The 20,035-nt window shown below is 50.5% G+C and overlaps 1 protein-coding gene and 1 pseudogene across 4 annotated transcripts in view; one reads left to right on the forward strand and one right to left on the reverse strand.

The window, feature by feature from the left end:
• GRAMD4 (GRAM domain containing 4) overlaps positions 1-2,285 on the reverse strand; it is a 78,193-nt gene extending 75,908 nt beyond the window's left edge. For both annotated transcript variants that reach the window (XM_084497369.1, XM_084497367.1), the window contains exon 1: positions 2,129-2,285. In XM_084497369.1, the coding sequence (XP_084353495.1) occupies positions 2,129-2,157 (29 nt within the window). In that variant the 5' untranslated portion in view covers positions 2,158-2,285. The remainder of the gene's footprint in view (positions 1-2,128) is intronic.
• LOC311423456 (histone H2B 5 pseudogene) lies at positions 1,127-18,821 on the forward strand (annotated as a pseudogene). 2 transcript variants are annotated; one of them, XR_014698874.1, is made up of 2 exons: positions 1,127-1,226; positions 14,709-18,821. The product of XR_014698874.1 is annotated as a histone H2B 5 pseudogene (transcript). The 2 variants fall into 2 exon arrangements; XR_014698875.1 differs by lacking the exon at positions 1,127-1,226 and adding an exon at positions 2,460-2,611.
• Positions 18,822-20,035: the final 1,214 nt, after the last annotated feature.

Here is a 20,035-nt window from a genome sequence, read left to right on the forward strand (position 1 = left end):
GCTAAACAGTATTTATTTTCCATACCTGTAAGAAAGAAAACATCACAAAATGTGATCTGTTACGTCTTAAATAAAAAGACAAGCACCACAGATCTTTTAAAGGAACCATCTGCCACACAAAACACCGCCTCATATTTTCCAGAATTGCGGTGACTGATTCAAAACGAAATGGTGATTTTTCCATGATCACGTGCCGTGAGATGGGGTCACTGTTAATTTTCCAGCAGATCTGTCGTCGTTTTGGAGGTTAAATGGTTAATGCTCCTTCTTAGTTTTGGAGTCTCTGTATTGAAGAGTGAGTGCTGAAGCGCCAAATGATGCCGAAGACACCGCACACATACGGAGCATTATGCACAGCGTTTCCTATTCCAGAGGTTTATCAACCTAACAGCAACACCAATCATTTTTTAAACACTGCAGAAGCTTCCTTACCAAAACCAAATCCATTTTCTCCCCCCAAGCCTGCTATTCTCCACCAACATCCAAAGCCTGCCATCCGATATCACACACACACACTCTCACGAGGAACTTATGGTCGGTGTCCACAAGCCCTGAGCATCACACACCGGGAGGAGGGGAAGGGGCAGTGCCCAGGAGCTGCCCCTGCTCAGCCAAGAGGCTGAATGTCGCGGGGAGCTCACACCTAGCCAGGGCTGCCCCAGCCCCCTGCGCGTCCCCCCCCCAGCAGGGCTTTCTCCTCCGAAACCGGGTTTCCCTGAGGAGCCAGGAGAGGCTTTTCCCAGCTGCTGCCCTTAATTCCTCCCTCCCCCACAGGCATTTACGTCACCAGGCCTCAGCGAAGCCGCCACGGCGGGCAGGCTGGCGCGGGCGAGGACAGCGGCGAGAGCCTGGGTGCCACCTTCACCCGGCCCCAAGGGGAGCCACAGCTGCACTCACCCCACAGCGGCACCCCAACCCCTGCAGCTGGCACCCCCCAACCCGCTGGGAAGAATGGGGCTCGGCAGCTCAAATTAAACACAAACCCATCGGCCCAACGCCACCCAGGTTGGTCCTACCTGCCGCTGAGCAGGACCACGTCCGAGAGGTGAGCGGCGGAGCTGGACGCACCGAGCGCCTCGTCCCGGCTCCAGCCGGGCATCGCAGCCCCAAGCCACCCGTGTTAGGGTGGAGAAATGAGCCCAGCAAGCTTGAGGCCACCGCAGGAGAAACGGTGGGACCTCGCTCGGACTTTGGGGGATTTCTGTGCCATCTGATAGCCCCACACGGTGAGTTAATCTCCTATTTTATCCATCCCGCAACCGGCAGGTTAAAGATCCAGTAGCAGCTACAGAAGACAACAGGCAAGGACTAAACAAGCCCTCCCTTCTGAATGACTAGATATGACATTGAAAAAAATAAAAATAAAAAAGGTTTAAGGCAGCTCACATCCCTAATTCTGAGGGACAACACTACTCGTCGCACAGTAAAAATTAAGGCACGATGCGGTCGGGTAACGTGGAGCACTGGGATCCCCTCTTGTTAAATATTTCCCCTCCCCACCCTATCTAAACCATTATTGGGAACGCAAAGCCCAAGCACCAGCCCAGCATTTATGCCACGTTCGTACAAGCCTAACACAGCCACCCACCCCAAAACCGTGATAACGAAGCACGGCAGGGAAATGGGGCAAAAAAGGCTGCTATTCCCCCGACTTGCCCTGTAGGTGCCTCAAAGCCCTGCAACAACCCAGGGAAGCGGGCAGGAGGCCTGGGCTGGATGCACAGAGCTATAGGGCCCTCCTGAAGGGCTGGCAGCTTGCTCCAGAAACCAGCCTTACCCCAGGCTCTCCCACCGCACTGCTCCCGTACCTCGCTGGCTACTTGGGGCGAGCGTGTGGCTACTGCCCTACGGCCAGGCGGGCTCGCAACGCCTCCGACAGGCACAAGCAGGCAGCGGGGTGGCCGAGCGAGGTCCGATGGGGTCACCCCCACGCATTCACCCCCACCCCAAGCCAGCATCACGCCCACCCCAACGACCCCAAGCCCAAGCCCCCCCCCACGGGGGCTGCGTTTGCTGCGTGCTCGGGGGCCGGGAACAAAAGCCACGGAGCCGGCTGCGGGCAGGAGGCGCCCGGCCGAGCTGCAGCCGCCTCTCCCCGCTCCGCTCCGCTCCGCCCCGCGGCTCTCACCCGGCTCGGAAATCGGAGCAAACTCTCATCCACGCTCCCCGCCGAGCCCAGGCCCGCAGAGCCGCTGGGCGCCCCCCTGGCTGGGTGCGCCCGCTCAGCCCCCGGCCCTGCCCGGGCGGCAGCAGGTGCCCGTCCTCCTCCTCCTCCTCCTCCTCCTCTTCCTCTTTCTTCCTCCTCCTCCTCCTCCTCCTCCTCCTCCGTGCCCAGCTCCCCGCGCAGCCGCCGCTCGCCGGGGCCGCGGCGGGAGCCCGCAGAGGAGGCGGGGGCGGGCGGGGGCGGGCGGGGCGCTCAGCCCGGCCCAGGGGCGGCCGCAAGGGGCGGCGAGCCCGGCCCCGGCCCCGGCCCCGGCCCCGGCCCGCAGCACCGGCCCCGCCGCAGAGCCGGCCCCGCCGCCACCAACACCGCCCCTACGAGGCCGGCCGGTGCTGGAGGCTCGTCCCCGGAGCTGGCTCAGCGGAGGAGAGCGGCCGGCCGGCAGGCAAGGTGCTGCGGGGGGCGGCGGGGCTGGGGGTGGCATGGGATGGACCCGGAGACACAGCCCGCATGGGGTCCGTGGGGTCCAGGGGGTGTGCTGGGAACGGCTGGGAGATGTGGAGGAGGCAGTGAGGGGCACAGCCCTGCTGGGTGTGCATCAGTGCTGGGTGTATATCCCTGCTGGGTGTACAGCCCTGCTGGGTGTACAGCCCTCCTGAGTGCCCACAGCACTGCAGGGTGTCCAGCCCTGCTCAGCATGCACCACTTCTCCTGCATCACCGCTGTCTTCCCATTCACCCCGCTCCCCTTCCACCGCCAGCAAGGAGCTGTGAGGAGCCCTTCTCATTCACCATCCCTCCTCACATATCACATCGCCTGTGTCCCAAGACGCAGGGAATGCGGAGCCGTCACCGCGCAGCATCACGCAGTTGTGTAAGGGGTTTGGCTCGGCCTCACTGCATGCCTCCAGCAGAAAGGAGCGAGCCCCCGTGTCCTGTAGGGTGCCCCCCTGCAGGCAGCAAAGGGCTGAGAGCTCGGTGCGTTTGCACTGCGGGTTTTGCTGGGTGCAGGGCGCTGGCACTGAGCGCCCTTCGCCCGTCTCGCATCATCTCACACCCTGTGCTCGTGCGGTGCCTCCGTAACTTTCCCCGAGATGGAGAATTTATGAATCGAGGGATGGGGGAGTGGATCCGTGGGGAGGCTGAGTCAGATCGGGAAAAAGCGACCGCCAAGAGAGGGGGTGCGATCGCCTGTCGCATTTACAAACACGGTTTCATTCATCCCCATATGTTGCTGCTGTTACTACTAATAAAGCCCTGGTGTCTCAGGCTGCTGCTGCCCCGAGAGCACTGTTTGATCTTCCCGGGGTTTTACTCCATAGCCTGCACAGCGTTTTTGTCATAGCGTGCTCTTTTCCCGGTGAGGTTGTGATTACACTGAACCCATGCTAATCACAGGAGGAATTTGATGATATGAATGTGCTTCCCACACCCTCCTCTTTTGTTCCTATTATTTGTGGTGCAAAGGAGTGACGGTTTGGGTACCAGCAGCAATTTTTCCCTTTGTACTGGCAAGATTTGCTAATTATGAAAGCAAAACAAGCCTTTTCCCTGAGCGCACGCCCTTCTTGACTTCCTATTTCTTTCCTCAAGCTGCTAATGATACCCAGCTCCTACATGGTGATTGTGGAGCTGCAGGAAACCTCGATTCGTCTGCTGGAATATTTCTGCCGAAGCCTCTAGACGCAAAGGGAGCCAGAGAGCAAGGTCTGCTTCGGGCTTAATGGTGTCTAGGGCTTTATTCCCTGACAGGGAGGTGTAACTGCGGGGTGTACATTCATTAATTTAATCCAACATAGGGAATGAAGAAGGATTGCAGGGGAAGAAAGAAATTTCTTCAAGTTCCAAATGTGAGATCGAAGTGGGAATTTCAGTGACCTTCGTGGTTCCTATTTTAGGCAAAAGGCCACAACCCAGCAGCATGGTACCGTTTGTCTTCTCCCGGGCCTTGTCGTTTCTCTCCTTGGTTTTACCTTTCACCTTGGTTTTGCCTTTCGCTTCCCAGGGCGTGACTCTGGGGCAGCCTCACCTCTTCCCTGCGGCTCCAGAAGCGCTCTTCTGGGCGGTGATTTTTCCTCCAGCTGCTCATTTCTCATCTCAGCTGTGCCAGGCCTGTCTTTCTTACTGCGACCCTCCATGTCTCTCTTCCCTACGTCTTATTTATCATACAATATTTCTGTCTTGCCAAACATCCTACTGGTTATTCTACCTTCCCCCTTCTCTCTGCTTTTTGTCCACCCATGCCTTTTCTCTCCTTTTTGTCCCATTTCATGTATCCTTCCCCCCATCTTTTTTTTTCCTCCTCCGGCCTGTTTTCAATACCTTATCTTGCTCTCTTCTCCCTGAAATCTCTCTTCAGCCCTTACTTTGTCTTCCTCTTTACATTTTTCCCCCACGCTGTTCTTTTGTTCATTGTCCCTTCTCTGAACTGCCATTTACATACAGAGATGCCTACAGATATGTATGTGTGCTCCACTCCAGATCTTCCATTCTCCATCCGAAACAAAGAAATGACTCATGCCGATAGTCCCAGCCTATTGCATCTCTCTCCCAGGGCTGAAACCCTCTGCTCTTTGCCCTTCCTCAAATACACGTTATCAGCTGGACTGAAGAATTATTAATGACGTGGGAAATGTTCCTGAATTCAGAAGTGAACCTGGGAAGGCAGCTTGTTCGGGCTGAGCTGTAAGCAGGAGCCCGAGGAACTAATGGAATTTTCTTCACGTTTCTAAATCTGGTTTCAGTAATGAAAAATCTATAATATTAAATAAGGGATGCTGCTGTCAATTCAAATTTATCTTTGAAACCTGGACTGACCCAAAATAAGACCAAAAGATGCTTTTCTTTTTTTTTTTTTTTTTTTTTTTTCCCTAATCATCTCATTCTATGCATGTATTAATCCAATTTTGTGCAGCTATTTTGGGAAGGAAGTGCTTTTTTTCCTCACCAGGGCTGAGCTCTGCCCCTGGAAAGGGCTCTGTGCGGGGCGGTGAGACTGGGATCTTGGCTCGCCAGCTTCCCTTTCTTCTGGAGCCAGGGAGAGAGGAGGGCAATGTGACTGCAGGATCATAGGCGTTGGGTGGGAGACAGAAGAAGAGATGCATTACCCAAAAATGCTATTTGAACCTCAGGTGGTGGGGGGGTGGAGTTGTTTAACAATATTTCTCCTTGACTTTCACTGCAGACAGCATCCTGGGGATCAAGGGCAAGCGTTAGATGTTGCTCTTGAAATAGGTCTCTTAATTTTGGCAAAACTGATTTATTAATTAAACCATTTTTTTTTCTCTTTCAAAAAGCATAACATTAGCTGGCTGGAACGAACACAGCTCCATCCCACGGATCCCACCTCCGCCTTCTGGCAGCTTACCTGACTCATAAAGAGAGTGGGGGATTTTATATGCCACCTACCTCAACTCAACATTTCCCTTTGTGGTGAGAGTTAATCACCATGCTTGTCATATTATTGCACCGACCCTCCTGAAGATACGAGCTGTTGGGGCTGATCATTTATCTTTTGAACCATCCCGAAAGCTTCTTGTAGAACAGTTGTAGGGTTTTTTTCTTTTCTGAGTTAAGTGAGAATACATTGGTGGTCCATCGCAGCAAGTTTTTGTGGGCTAATTGTTAAAAATGGCAATTTATTGGGTTGACTCCAGGGTCAGGGAACAGAGAGTTTCCACTTGCAGAGGACTTGACTTTGATACGAGACGTGGAGAGTTCAGATATGTCAGTGGCAGGTCCTTCCCCAGGGTAATCCCAGCAGGAGGAAGAAGCTGTGGTGTTGTAGCCATGATGATGAAGGATTTTTGTTTGGAGAGTGAAGGTGATGTTTGTATTATATCAACTGCCAGAGTTGGAAAAATGGACATGCTTTTGGGCACAAAATCTTTCCATATAACCCATTTGTATAACCTATATAGTCCTCTCACTTGTGAGGAAAGCAATTATGTGTAGGAGACTGATCTTTGCCAGCAGACAGTACTGCAGGGAAGAAGGCATATAGATAGCAATAAGAACAAGCTGCAAAGGTGGCAGTACAATGAATACGGTCTGTGCAGGAGGCAGTGGAAGAAAGGGGAGGGAGAACTGAAAATGCACCTTCAGCAGGATTGTTTAGCATTACAAAGAGGATGTGAATTAGCCTAGAAGGTGAGAAGAAGCTTGAGCAGAAAGGCAAGTGACATTTTTACAAAAGAAGTTGCTGAAATGAGATACAGGAAGGACAGAGAAGAAGGAACAGTTGGGACCACTCTGGATTTCGATGCATTAAGAAAACTCTTAGTGTGAAGGGCCAGAAAAAGCAAGGAGATAAAAAGAGTCTCCTTGTTCGTGTGCCACAAGGTCAGGCAGGATGCCTGATGAAGGAACAGAAATACCAAAAGAAGTGAACAGTTGACAAACGTGGATGAAGGAAGGGCGAGGATGTTGCTAAAATATCAGCAGAGAGGGAGAATTGGCACCTTGGCCTCTATGGAACCGGGAAAATGGTTGGGCATCGAGTGGGGCGCTGCAAGACAGGAGGCAGTGAGCATCCTGGGGCAGGCAACACGAGAGCATCCCATCGGCACTGAGCCCTCTGATCACCCCAGTAAAAACACAGATTATTTCCATTCTTGATGTGTGTAAGGCTTAAAATGCACTGCAGATACAGAGCTGTGTTCTGAAGGTAGGAACGTTGTATCTGTCTCCCCTTTCCTGTCCTCCACACCTCCCTTCTCCTACACCAAAATTAATTCCCCTCTTCTATCCTCTCATGCACGGTGGGTCCTCAACCCAGCTCCGATCATTTTCCTTATTGATTGTGCCTGCTTAATAACTGGGGCAGAACCCAAGGGCTCAGGAGTCCCCCATAAAGGTGTAGTTCTTGAAACCAAGGCAGTAATGCGATGCTCGGAGGGGCACCAGTGGCGAGGAGGAAGAGCAGAGGGCGAGCAGTTCACTGGAGGAAGAATCAGCTTGGGAAACCACAGCCGTGGGGAAACTAAAGGTGTGGAAGCCTCAGGAAGAAAACGAGCGTAGGAGGATGGAACCAGGGCTGGTTAAAAATAACAGCATGGTACAGATAATGTGACATTTTAAACCTGCTGCCTTTGAAAGCCCCTTTGTGTTTTGAAATGCAAGTCTTCATCGAGTTATGCTAATTACTGCTTACCAGCCAGGACCGCTGGCATCTGGGGCGATCACTTTGCCCACCAGCCCCTGTTTTCTTCACTAGTGGTTGCCACTTCAGCAGGAAGCTCTTTGCATTCTTACTTGACACAAATAGTGATGTATCCCTAATTAGGCTTTGATTTCTTTGGGAGAAGTCCACCTTTTCCAGCTTGTAGTGCCTAGCACGCTGACTCTACTTGATAATACTGACCACTGCGTTAGAGCTGAATTAAAACACCACTAAAACACTACTCACACGCAGGTTGTATGGTGTGGTCCAATTTGGGCATGAGCAAATCTGGCCTGCGACACTTTTTTTCCAATGTTTCTGGAGATCTGCAAGTTTTCCAGCCCCAGGGCTGTTCAAAAGGCAAAGCAGAGTGCTAGTCCCTGTACAAACGCCATGTGTTGAATGGGACCGAGTGGCTGCAAACCTCCTGGGGACCTCCTGGGGCTTTGAAGCTCCTGGCACTTAAAATGGGTGTGAGAGAAGGAAGGAAGGAACAATAAAGAAAATAATAAAGAGCAAGGTAATGTGGAGGGCCTCTTTACCTGTTAATAACCACTCTTCAGTAGCACAGCAATATGGAACAGAATGGGATCATCTGGTTAATGCAGAGCAGCTACTTGGTATTGCCAGAGCTATGTCCTAGAAATGTTTTCAAAAAAAAAATCAGTTTTTATGGAAGATACAGGTTTCCTCATCTCTCTCCTCTTCTCTCTCCATCTCCCTTCCACTTCCAGGTAAAGGGTGTGAGCTTCCTACTTCCCACCTCCAATGCAAATCTATTTATGACCTATTGTCAGTTCTTGTGGCAGAGTTTGCCTTCACCTTAAATAATTCTTGCATCCTGAGCTTTCCCCCTGCTGTGTCGCTGAGAGCAGCCAGCTCTGCTGCACTTCACAGGCTGTGCTTCTCTTGTCTCGTGCCCTAGAAGAGGCTCGTGCTCCCCTGCTGCCATGCCTGGAAGATGACCTCTAGCCCTTGGACGGCTCCGGCTGTGGCAGTGTGAGCTGCTGGCTGCAGCAGAGCAAGGTGCCGGCAGCCCTGGGCTGTATTCCTGGTTCTCCTGCTGCACGGTGTGAGGTCTGGGGAAGGACGCTGGTCTCTGTTTCCCTGCAGGCACACGTCTTCATTTCACAGTAAAACTGCTATCAGCGTGGGGGAGAGTTTGTGATGCTCACTGCCCAGTTCCCCTGAGCACAGACCTATAAACGGGGCACAAAGGCTGTTAACATTTTTGCTAGGCTTGTCTCACCCATGCCAAAGGAGGTTGGTGTTGTGATGTGCCCATCATATCGCTCTTAAAACCCTCATCACCTTGGTCTGATCTTTAGTTTAATTTCAGAATGTAGCTCTCTTCCCCCTGGTTTTATATCCACACGTACGATTCCCAATCAGCGTGGTCTGGCCACAGGAAACATTTTGGGGTTTGATCTCTGCTCTTGTTTCTTTTTGCTATGCAAAGCTGTAGCAGATCGAGAAGGTCACAGAAACCTCCTAAAAGCCAGGAATGGGGCTCGTAGGAGGAAGAGGTGCCACATACGTCTGCGTCGGTTCCCACATAGCTCCTGTCTCAGCTCACATCTCCTGGGCTTTCTTATTCTCTCTCTGCCACCCACGCTCCCCTTATGGCCTGCAGGTGATGGGCTGTAACTTGTCGTATTTTTGGCCAAATGTGCTAAGTTAGCACATTTGTAATGGATGCCATTTTCAGCACCAATGAAAATAGTCTCGGATTTTGGTAACTCTCCATTACCCCATCAAAGTTATAAGAATAGTTTACTTAAAGGCAATTCTTCAGCCTTATTGCTATAGCTCCTTCAGAGACCATGGCTCCACTGTAGAAGGAGTTACTTAGATACAGGAGACTTGGTGAGTATATGGTCTTCAGTTTTTCCAGAAAAACATGACCTAATCATGGCCGAAAATGAAGCAATTTTCATTTTTTATTAGGCATAGAGCCTTTTTTTTGGAATCTACAGTTCGCATTTTCAGTAGCATAGGGCATCGTGGAGAAAGTAACCCTCCTGATGGGTAACAGGTGGCTAGCCTTACAGAACCCAGCCACCTCTGAGTTTTGTTTTACACCATTTTCAGTCATCTGCACATGGAAAATCACAAGATTTGTACAACTGGTGATGCTGTCAGGTAGCTGAGCTGATGCAATGCCTTGCTTTCTTCTGCAGAGCAGGATTGCTCTAGTTCAGGTTGAGATCATCTGCAGGTATGGGGTTTGCAGACCCTTGTGTACTCAGAGCAGTTTCGCTGCATTGCTCTGATGACACAGGGGCAGGTCCAGATCAGTCGCAGTGGGATATAAAGAAAGCTGCTGCTTAAGGAAGGGATTTGTGGCAAAAGAAGCAAATCCTGGTAACTGTGGAACTCGGAGAGGAAGCTCGTGTTGAAGTTTATGTTGTGTTAAGGTTTTGACTTGCTGATAAGCCCCCAGGGAGAGAGCCTGGTTGTGTTCTCTGTTGGATGGTTTTAGTACTGAGAGTACAGAGGATGGCTGTGATAATGTACATCTCTTAAAACTTTGTGGGAAAGCTGATGGGAGGATAATTGTAGCAGATTTCAGTACTGGATATACTCTCTTTTATTAGGTCCTGTTAGTCAAGTGTGCAGATCAGAGAGATTCCAAAGGAGGTAGCTTACAAGTCATCCTATGAAGAGCTGATAAAAGTCAAGTAGCTTTTTTAAGCACTCAGGTATTTATTTGCTCTAACAAAACCCTGACAAAACATGGAGTCTGATTTTTCTAAGCACTGAGCCTCCTGGATTCCAGAGGAAATCAGTGCTGGCTGTTGGTGCTGAGCATCTCTAAACACCATACTTGTCGTTTCAGGCCCAGGTTAAACCCCCACTGACCCCAGGCACCTAATCAGAATAAAACCAGCAATGTTTAGCCTTCTGACAGTCATTCCCCTTGCAGTACTGTGTCTCTGCTGGGCTCATGAATAAGATTTTCTTTTCTTTAAAAATGCAGCGTATGTTCCTTGCAGATAGCTCTGATCTGTGGTTCTGCTCCTTCCTTTGTGCATAAGCATCTCTGGTGAATGCTCCCAGAGCCCTGAGAAGTATTTGCATCTTTGGCGGAGGTAACATAAGAAATTGCAGCTCTTGCTGGTGTTCAGAAATGTGTTTGCTGGAGTTGTAAGCAGAAATGCCTGCAAAGAACAGCAAAGAAAAGATTACTAGAAGGAGTGTCCGGGACCAAAATCCCAAATAACGTGTTGCCACAAGCAGTGATGAGGAGCAGTCAGTTAGGATGCTTGGGCATCTCTGTGCTCAGTTCTGCCTGCATTTATGCTAAAGCTGTAGGTCACTTGGAGCACAGGGTGCCTGTGTGTGGCGCTGAGTTGGAGCCTTGCTTTGTATGGGGAGGGGCAGGGGCGTCTGCTGAGCTAATGTATTTTCATGGTAAGCATGAATGTCTTCACAAGAATAATTGCATGTGTGTCTCCTAAGTTAAAATTTAGCCTTTTAAATGATAACTTTAGAGGAGCAATCGAATAAAATAGAGCAGAGTATGCAGGATTGGGCACTGTTACTGATAGGGAATTACCTGGCGTCCTGACACCGACCTCTGCCCCTCCACCTTTAGAAGAAATCAGCCGATTCAGCTTACTTTACCTTATCCTAGAAAACGACTTTCCTCATCCCTTCAGAGGAAAGCAAACACTACCTCATCATCACATGCCAGACAACACGCCAGCAGAAAAACCCTTTCCCATCCCACAGATGAGTGGCACACGAGGAAGCAGCACCGGTGGCTCGCTGTGACTCATCACACTCCTGATCTGCTCTGCTGCCGAGGCAAGGCTTGCGACCAAAAAACCATGAAATAGCTGCCTCAGTTCTCAGTTTTCCTGATATTTTTCTCTCCTTGCTGCGTAAGGGCACCTGTTGGATCAGGGACTGCTCGTTTAACAGCTGAGGTGGGTGCGAGGTAAAAGGGGAGGGTTTGCAGAAATGCGCTGTTCCAGCACCAGTTGTCTGCTGACATCTGGTAATTTGTAAACTGTATTTAACAGATCTTCTGTCTGTGCTTTTACTGGCATTTCTGAGCAGATGAAGCCGTTACAAAGCCTCCTATTTCCTGCAGAAACATTCAGTGATTTGTTGCCCTTCCTTGTGTTCGAGACTAAAACAAACAGCAGCAGCGAATTTCACTGTAGGTTTCTAGGCCTGGAGGATCAAAGCCAGGTTTTCTTTATTTTGTATCACAGGAGAAACTAAGGAAAGGGATGATAATCCTCAGAACAAAGTGCCAATTAGAGAATTGTAACCTCTACGGCTGATTAGTAAGATACAACAAGGGAGCAGCGCAGTGGGCACAAGGATTTACAGTGGATGTCACAGAGCTGAGGACAGCTTTTAAGAGGGAAAAAGAAAGAAAAATCCCAGTGTCATTTCCACCTCTGCATGAAGAGAGGTCCCAAAGGCCAGACAATGTCCCTTGTCATCCCTGCACAGGTTTGCCAGACTCAGCAGCAAGCCCCAAAAATAGCAAAAAATACATCAAAAAATGCTGAAGGTGCTTCTCCACCTGCCTAGCTATCATATATCAGGCCTAGGAAAAACGAAGGCAGCAGCAGGCCTCACGTGGGATTTCTCAGCAGGACTCTTCCATTTCAGATCCGAGAAACTGCAGTGATTTGTATCTTTGAATATGTTTTCAGCTCATTTTGCTTTTAATGATGCTGAGGAAAGGGGTGTCAACTCGAGGGAAGATGTATCTGTCATCCCTTGCTGCTCCGGTTTCTGGCAGCAGGCGGGCTGCTGCTTACAGCTTAGGACAGGCTGGGAGAAATGCTGTGGCTGATTTTGTTGTGTTCACTGATAACTGATTGCCTCACAGCATTAAAAGTGGCTGAAAAGGAAAAATGTGCCCAAAGGCTTTCCTCAAGAGTCTGAGAAAACCTCACCTTGGTCCTTCCAACTGTCTGCTCTTGCATGGCCATACCCAGTGTCCCAGGGGGGCCTGGACCTGGAGAGCCCTCATTAGGGGTGCTTGTAGGCATCTCGAGCTGCAGTATCCCATGCGAGATGTCCATCTGGGGAACACAGCTCATGAAGCCTGTTCTAGATTAAAGGTCCTTCGGTTTCCAGCAGCCACAGAACGAGTGGCTGAGGCTGGAGGCACTTCTGGAGATTGTCTGGTCCAGCTCTGGCAGGGTCAGCTGCTGCCAGAAGAAACGCAACTGCTTCTTTTTTCTCCCACAGACTGGAAGGCAGGCAGCCGGTCCCCAAAGGAGGTATTATTTAGCTGTTAAACTGTGTGCTGCAAAGAAATAGGTGCAGAGAAGCAATGACATTGAAGCTTTTGTGCTAATTGCTGAACTTCAGCATCCTTGCAGCCATACATGGGAGAGGAGCGAGACCCTGGCTGTGCTACCCAAGGGCTCCAGCGAGATGAACGGGCAGAGCTGTCCGCTAAGCGTAACCTTTTCTGGAGACAAATGAAGTCACCCCCGTGCCTTTTATGTGCTGCATTCCTTCTTTAGAAGTTGCCTTGCTGTCCACTTAATGGTTGATGGGTATTTTGGAAGCACGTCCTTTTTAAAAAGCCCAAGAAGCAGCCGTTCCCATTTTTCAGTTGCGGTGTTTGTCAGCCAGGGAATTAGCTCCGGAGAAAAAGAAGCAAGCGCGCGATTATTTCTTGTCTTGGAAAAATGCCTTTCCAATGCTTCAGGTCTGCAAACACAAACAGTAGGGGATTTATTTTCCCAGTGTTGCTTCCCAAGTAGAGGAAGAAGGGAAGACAAATTCTGGTGTCACCACAGGAGGAAATGCAGAGCTTTGAGGCACCTCCTGTACTTTTGGGGCAATCCAGAGCTTACCCTTCCAAATCCCTCCACTGGGAAAAAACACCCTGAAAGAATCAAGAAGGGTGGCAGAGCCAAGCAAATAGGTTGGTGAAAGTGATGTCTTTGGAGGGTTTAAGGAAAAGGTTAGACATTGATCTGACAGGGTTTGGAAAGACGAGGCTGGTACCCACTGAGCTGTGGGCACATTGATCCCCCTCGGCCTGCAGAGCATCCCAGCTTTCTCTCTCCTGTTTACTTCTACCCATGTGAGCAGCCCAGGAGGTGTCCCTGCCCATGGCAGGGGGTCGGAACTGGGTGGTCTTTAGGGTCCCTTCCAACCCAAACCATTCTGTGATTTCCTCAGGTGCCGTCTGCCCCGAAGCTCCTTTTTCTTCTCTCAGCCATCCGACTACAACTCGTAGGTCAGCCCCGAGGGGGGCACAGCCCTGGCAGGAGGCAGGAGGCTGCAGAGCAGTGAAAGCCCAAGCCCCAGAGCGATGCTGGAAGCTAATCCTCCAGCAAAGCCTGGAGGGGACTTGTCTTCCAAGGGAGCACTCCAACACAAAGCCATTTGTATCAGCAGACCAGGCTGCAACATCGCGGTTCCCTTGGCCCACGTAGCATGTAAATTTGCAGCAAGGAGGAGGCAGCCCCTTTTATGACCTTTTTACAGACTGCCTTTGTGTTGCTGCACTTCTCCACAACAGCAGTCAGCTAAAGGTCAGGGCCCTGCAAGTTGAGGCACAATGAATTAAAAGTCAGAGAGGGGATCTGGCATTTCTGGCACCAGCTGACCAGCAGAGGCCTGCTCCCCCAAAAGCAGAAAGCACCAAACACCAAATAATTTCAGTCCACGTAGCTTGTCTCAGTCGACATGTGGCCCTAAAGCACTTCAATTTTTTCTTCCTGTCCCCATTCCTGCTTCTCTGTAGGGTGATTCCTGCCACCTCCTCTGAGCTTTTCTACTCCGTGGTATTTTTGCTAGCTAACATTAATGCTGAGAGATTCCAGCACTGCAGCCCGCTGGCTTAAATCTTCTTTTTATATTGCACTGTAATGCATGGTATAAACCAATAGCAGTATGGGCACTCTCAGAGTAAACCTTTGTGCACGTGCAGAAAAAAAGAAGGAGCTATTGGGGTTTGTAGTTACTGTATAAAACACTTCTGAACATTTTCATCTGAAGGTGGCTGCAGTGATATCATCCAAGTGTCTCCAGCCCGTTCCAGAAAGGCTTAACTTAATCCGTGCTGCAGTTAATGTTTTCCCCGGAGCTTGAATGTTCCTCTCAGACACATGTCCACCCCCAGCCCATATTTATTGGTTAGATGCCAACTGGGTTTGGGTTCAGTGCTGTTGACAAGGCCAGCGTCATGGGGATTTAGACAGAGCACAGCACAAAAACATGCACAAAGCAGCATGGTCCTTGGCGGCAGCACAAAAATGCTTGCACAGGGTCACAGGGCATTCGTCTCAGATCCAGAGGTGCCACTGACTCAGCCTCTCCCATCTTTCAGTAGAATTATCCTGCAAAAGAATGAAAACAAACCTTTTTTGTTGTTGTTGTTGTTCTTTCCAAGCAGCTCTGAGGGCCAGAGGAGAGAGCCCCCAGGATGCCAGAGCCAGCCAAGTCCACTTCTGCCCCCAAAAAGGGCTCCAAGAAAGCCGTGACGAAGACCCAGAAGAAGGGCGACAAGAAGCGGCACAAGAGCAGGAAGGAGAGCTACTCCATCTACGTCTACAAGGTGCTGAAGCAGGTCCACCCCGACACCGGCATCTCCTCCAAGGCCATGGGCATCATGAACTCCTTCGTCAACGACATCTTCGAGCGTATCGCCGGCGAGGCGTCGCGCCTGGCGCACTACAACAAGCGCTCCACCATCACCTCGCGGGAGATCCAGACGGCCGTGCGCCTGCTGCTGCCGGGGGAGCTGGCCAAGCACGCCGTCTCTGAGGGCACCAAGGCTGTCACCAAGTACACGAGCTCCAAGTAGCCGGACGCTGCCCCTCCGACGGGACCGTTGAGCACCGAACCCTCGGCGCAGGCGCAGGGAGGCAGCTACGACCCGGGTGAATGTCACAGGTCTTCTCCGCGGCAATGTACAGGCTTGGGATGGGCGCTGGGAGCTGTCGAGTGGAAGAGGAGACGGCGAGCTGGGTGTTGGCTCATTTTCATCGGGGCTTCGGGACGTGCTATGGGTTCTGCACGCTGCACCTCAGGCGATGCTGGTGGAGGAGGCCTCTGCTTTCACATCCCATCTGAAGGACTGGCTGCACTATATCCAGATTCTCCTCCATGCTTGGAAACCATGCATGTGTGGCACCGGCAGGGGAGGCTGCCCACTCCAGAGATACTCTCTCTGAAGTCTTCCTGGCTGCTTTCTTACAGTCATCCGAAATGGGCACCAGGGAGTCGGCACTTGCATCCCCTCTAGTAGCCCAGCCCCAGCCTGTAGTCCACAGCCCTCCTGTGCGGGCAGAGGTGGCACCGACAGCCACAGCCACAGTCCTCAGACTGAAATCCATGCGGATCCAGCAGAGATCTCTGCTCGGCAGCGGTGTGTGAGGCCTCTTTCCAAGTGCTGTGGTCACAACACTCGCTGCTGCTCCTCCTCACCCCTTACGGAGGAGGGATGAGCAGGCTGGTGGTGCAGGCACACGTGTCCTTGCCCACCAGGATGCTGGAGCCACCGGCTGCCTCCCAGCTTGTGCCAAAGCATACGGATGGGCAAGGGGAGTGTGGGACCACCTCCTCCCGCTGCTGCTTTGCCTCCTCTATGACCTATGTCAGTGTGCAAGACACCAATGCTGCTGCTTTTTTGGAGACTTTTTCTGCCTGTGCACTCCTGTTCGCTGTGAGGGTGGGCACAGCGGGGTGGTGTCCGAGGGGGGACGCTCACTGCGGGCAGCTCGCCCTGCTCCTGCCTTCCCTGCTGCACTCATCTGCTAGCAAGCAAAGCAAAAGCTGGGGCTGGGTGGGTATGTAGGGACATGTAAAATATCACTGCATCCCAGTGGTGTTTTATGGGTTAAATCCTTTTGAGCTAATTCAGATATTCCCCTCCTCAAAGTCCACAGTAAGGTGAGCAATAAGAAAACCCCAATAAAAGCCATAGAGATCAGTGGAGGAACGTCTCGGTTACAAGTTTAGCATGCAGGGACTGCTGGATAGCAGAGCAAGAGCATGTGTAGAAGTGGTGTGAAGCTGAAGCTTCCTACTCAAAATACAAAATTAGCCAACATTTTAAAAAAAATATATCAAAATCTCCGGTGGGCTGTAGCACTTCAGATCAAAAATATTCACGTCTTTAAAATAACAACTGCTTTTTGCAACTTGTTCTGTAAATAAAAAGGGCAGCAAAGACACAGCTTCCAGAACTAAGTGAAGGGTCTCTCCAAAATCCAAGGCACCATTTTTAGTCATGTGATAAATTCCTACCCCCAGATAACACCCTTGTCATGCACCTCTCCTTTTTTCCTACTTTGGCCTCCATCTTACCCTTTGAGAGTGATGGCGACCCTTGACAAATTCACGTTGCTTTTGGAGATGCAGAATTCTGCATTCAGCCACATTTCATACAGTAATTGCAGCAGGAGTCACCAGTGATATCCTTCAGAAAGAGCAAAAGCCAGGTCTCAAGGTGGTGGCACCCACAAGAAGCATCTCCCAGCAGCACCATCTGGATGTAGTAGCAGCAATCTGCCATCAGTCTGAACCATTGGGCCATCGTGCTTTGAAAGGGACAGCCTAGCACTTCACTTCCTTTTTATTTATTTATTTATTTTCAGTTAAAAAGTCAAAATCAGATACCAAAGATGAAAATGTTCCTGCACTGTCACACGTGCACTGCTGAGCCACTGTCATTCACACCAGAAACCAGAAAGCAGAGGATGCAGAAGGGGAACACATGAAGCAAAGCACTGCTTGGCAGCACTGAAGCTTTCTCCTCTGGTCCCTAGGAGCTGTGAGTCACAAACCACCCCTTCCAGGGCTGCACCTCAGTGCAGGAGCTGTTCAGTTCCAGCAATGTGTGCACGCCACGGCCCTGTCCCGCTCCTAGTCACAGTGCTGCTCCCATTCTCCTCCCTGTGCTGTGCCACAGTTGCCACTCTTCGTTTCTGGAGGCTGTTCCAGGGAGGGGAGAAGTGGAGATTTAAGGCCGCAGAGATACTTGAAGGCTTAAGGAGGGCGTTTGTGTTGAAGCCAGGTGAGCGAGGCTGATCATCTCCATCCATTTAGAGGTTAGGCTGTCCTTTCACCCATAATTTGCTCTTCACTCTCCCTTCATACCACTTTTTTTACTTGCCCCTGACAACATGGAGAAGAGGATTGAGGAACCTATCCAGGTTAAAATAAATAAATGAACCTTTTTTTTTTTTTCTTTTTTTTTTCTTTTTTTTCCCTCTTGCAAGCTTCATTTTAACCCAGTTCTGGTGTCTGGTCTGATTTGTCCCATGGACACTTGTGCCAGACAAGGGAGGGGCTGGTTCAGGAAAGGCATCAGCTAGGACTGCCTCAAAAGCACTTGTGAAATCAATGGCCTTAGTGTTAAAGGACACATGAAAAAAGGAAATCTGCGGCTCTTGCAATCTGTGCAGGCTCACAGATCACTTTGATGGGAATTATTTTGACTGGGATGGGCTTGGTTTGAGCCTTAAAAGTAGAGACAATAGTAAATGTTCTAAAAATTCAAAGATCATAGTGTCAATTTTCAATTTATTAAGCTGAGGTGTGGCCTATTCCACAGATCCTTGGCAAGGAGGGGTTCTGCAGGGAAGGGGGTTCATACTTCAGGGTCGGTGCTTTTTCAAAATACATCTTTCCAGTTCTGGAACTGATACAAAAGTTGAACAATGAAGATAATACACCAAGCCCTCCTGACCCCACCTTATTCCAACTGCAGCTCCAGAAGCGTTTCTGGGACATTCCCGTGTCTTGCCAATAAATAAATTAAACAAATCAGCTGCAGATTGAAAGTTAGAAAAGGAAACGGCAGAAGAATAACACTGCATTGAGACTAACCCCATGTTAATGGAGGTCATTGCACTAAGTTACTTGTTTTCATGTACAATTTCGGAGAGAAATTTTTCCGATAGATCTACTCGTGGTTTTCCAACCTGCTTCCCTAAAGCCCACCCGCCACAGCAGGTCTAAGCCCGCAGAAGAGCTGAGTGGCTGCGTGCTCGGTCTGGGGGTTTCCTCCCACTCAGGCCAGGTAGGTTTTGAGTTAAGCACGGGGAGAACACGAGTAGCAGCAGGCAGAGGACAAGTGCCCCTGACAAGTGCCAGGCAGCCCCGTGTCCCCGCGCCCCACCACACCACGCCAAGCTTGGCATGGCTTGTGCACAGCCCTGAGCCTTCTCCCCGTCAGCACGCCCTCTGACAGTTTACATCCAGAGCAAATTGTTTACAGGGAAAGAAAGACTGTGAAATGAACAATAAAACTCACTTGCTACCAGGATCCGGGGGAGTGCCCTCTGACTAGTGCCGGGGGGCAATCTCTCCTGCTTGCTAGCCGTGCATGGTATCTTGTGGGCTTGCGTGCACAGATCTTTTCCGAGAATACGTGTTACATACTGTACAACCTATGTTATATCACCATTGTTTTAGGGCATATGTTACAGCTAATTCTGTTTTCTGTTAAGTGTATGAATAAAACATAAATGCAGACCTGATGGAAGTCAGGTGAGACACAGCTCTCAGGCCTCTTTGCTTCTGCCACATCACGGGGCCCCCCAGCCCAGCGTTTCTCACTCTCCATCGTATTTCCTTCAGTGTCTCGGGCTCAGGGAACCCAAGCAGTCCCAGAATGCAACCTGCCCAGGGCAGAGCTGATCCAGCTCGCTCTGCTGCTGGTTCATCCATTTTCACCTAGGGGTGAGGAGAAGGGTGGCAAAAAAGCAGCTTGACCTCCCACAACCACCTCTGGCACCAAGCAGAGATGTGACACAGTCAGCTGTGCATATGTATGATCCTCTGTGTCTGCCATGAGCTGTGTCCCAGGGAGGGGACAGCTGCTGGTGTCACAGTGTGGAGCACATTCAGTGTGCTGCCACCAGCCACCCTGTCCCCAGTACAGGCTGCATCAAACCCACCTCTCCTTGCTGCACGCAGCCGGTCCTTGCCTGTGGTGTGCACTGCCCGGCACCTGTCCTATAAATCCCAAGGGACAACACCTTCCCCTTGCACAGACAGAAGCACTGCGAGGTTAGAGAAGTGTTTCATGCACCTTCAGAATTTCTCTTTATCTGACTTAGTGATCCCTGCTGCCAGAAACATCTTTCTTTGGACCATGAGAAGCTTACAAGCAGCAGATATGGAATAAGATGTAGTGTCTGAAAACCCCAGGAAGAGAAAGAGCTTCCTTTTAAAGAATTATCCGTAAGTACTCTCAAGTGAAAAGCTTATCTATCGGCTGGACATCAGCATGGTAATGCACTCACTGCAGTGGGAAATGTGTGTGCTTTGCCAATGCCATGTGCTGGAGACACAAACTCAGACTTCAGAGGTGCTGTATAAGAGAAATCAGAGGTAAAGAGGTTTCAAGTTTCTCTAAAGACAGAGTCATCAGTTTAAGATAATTTGGGAAAAGCAGCACTTGGAGAAAACACGCCTTGTAATTAACTGATCTGAACCTGGAGTATTTCCTTCCAGAGAAAAAAAAATACTGTTAACTGCTGATTCCCACATTGATAGCCCTTTGCAGAGCAGCACCCACAAGGTGCTTTCATAACAGAGCTGACACCTGGGCCTTGGGAAAACCCAGACCAGGTTACAACAGCTAGAGCAAAACCTGTGGCTGTGCTCCCTCAGGATGCTGGGAGAAGGGAGCCAACATTTTGTCTTGGTTACTCCGTTATTATTCAGTTATTATGACCTGGTTATTCCAAGACCGTAAGCTGAACACGG

Source organism: Aythya ferina (assembly GCF_964211825.1).
Source record: "Aythya ferina genome assembly, chromosome: 1".
Taxonomy (NCBI): Eukaryota; Metazoa; Chordata; class Aves; order Anseriformes; family Anatidae; genus Aythya; species Aythya ferina.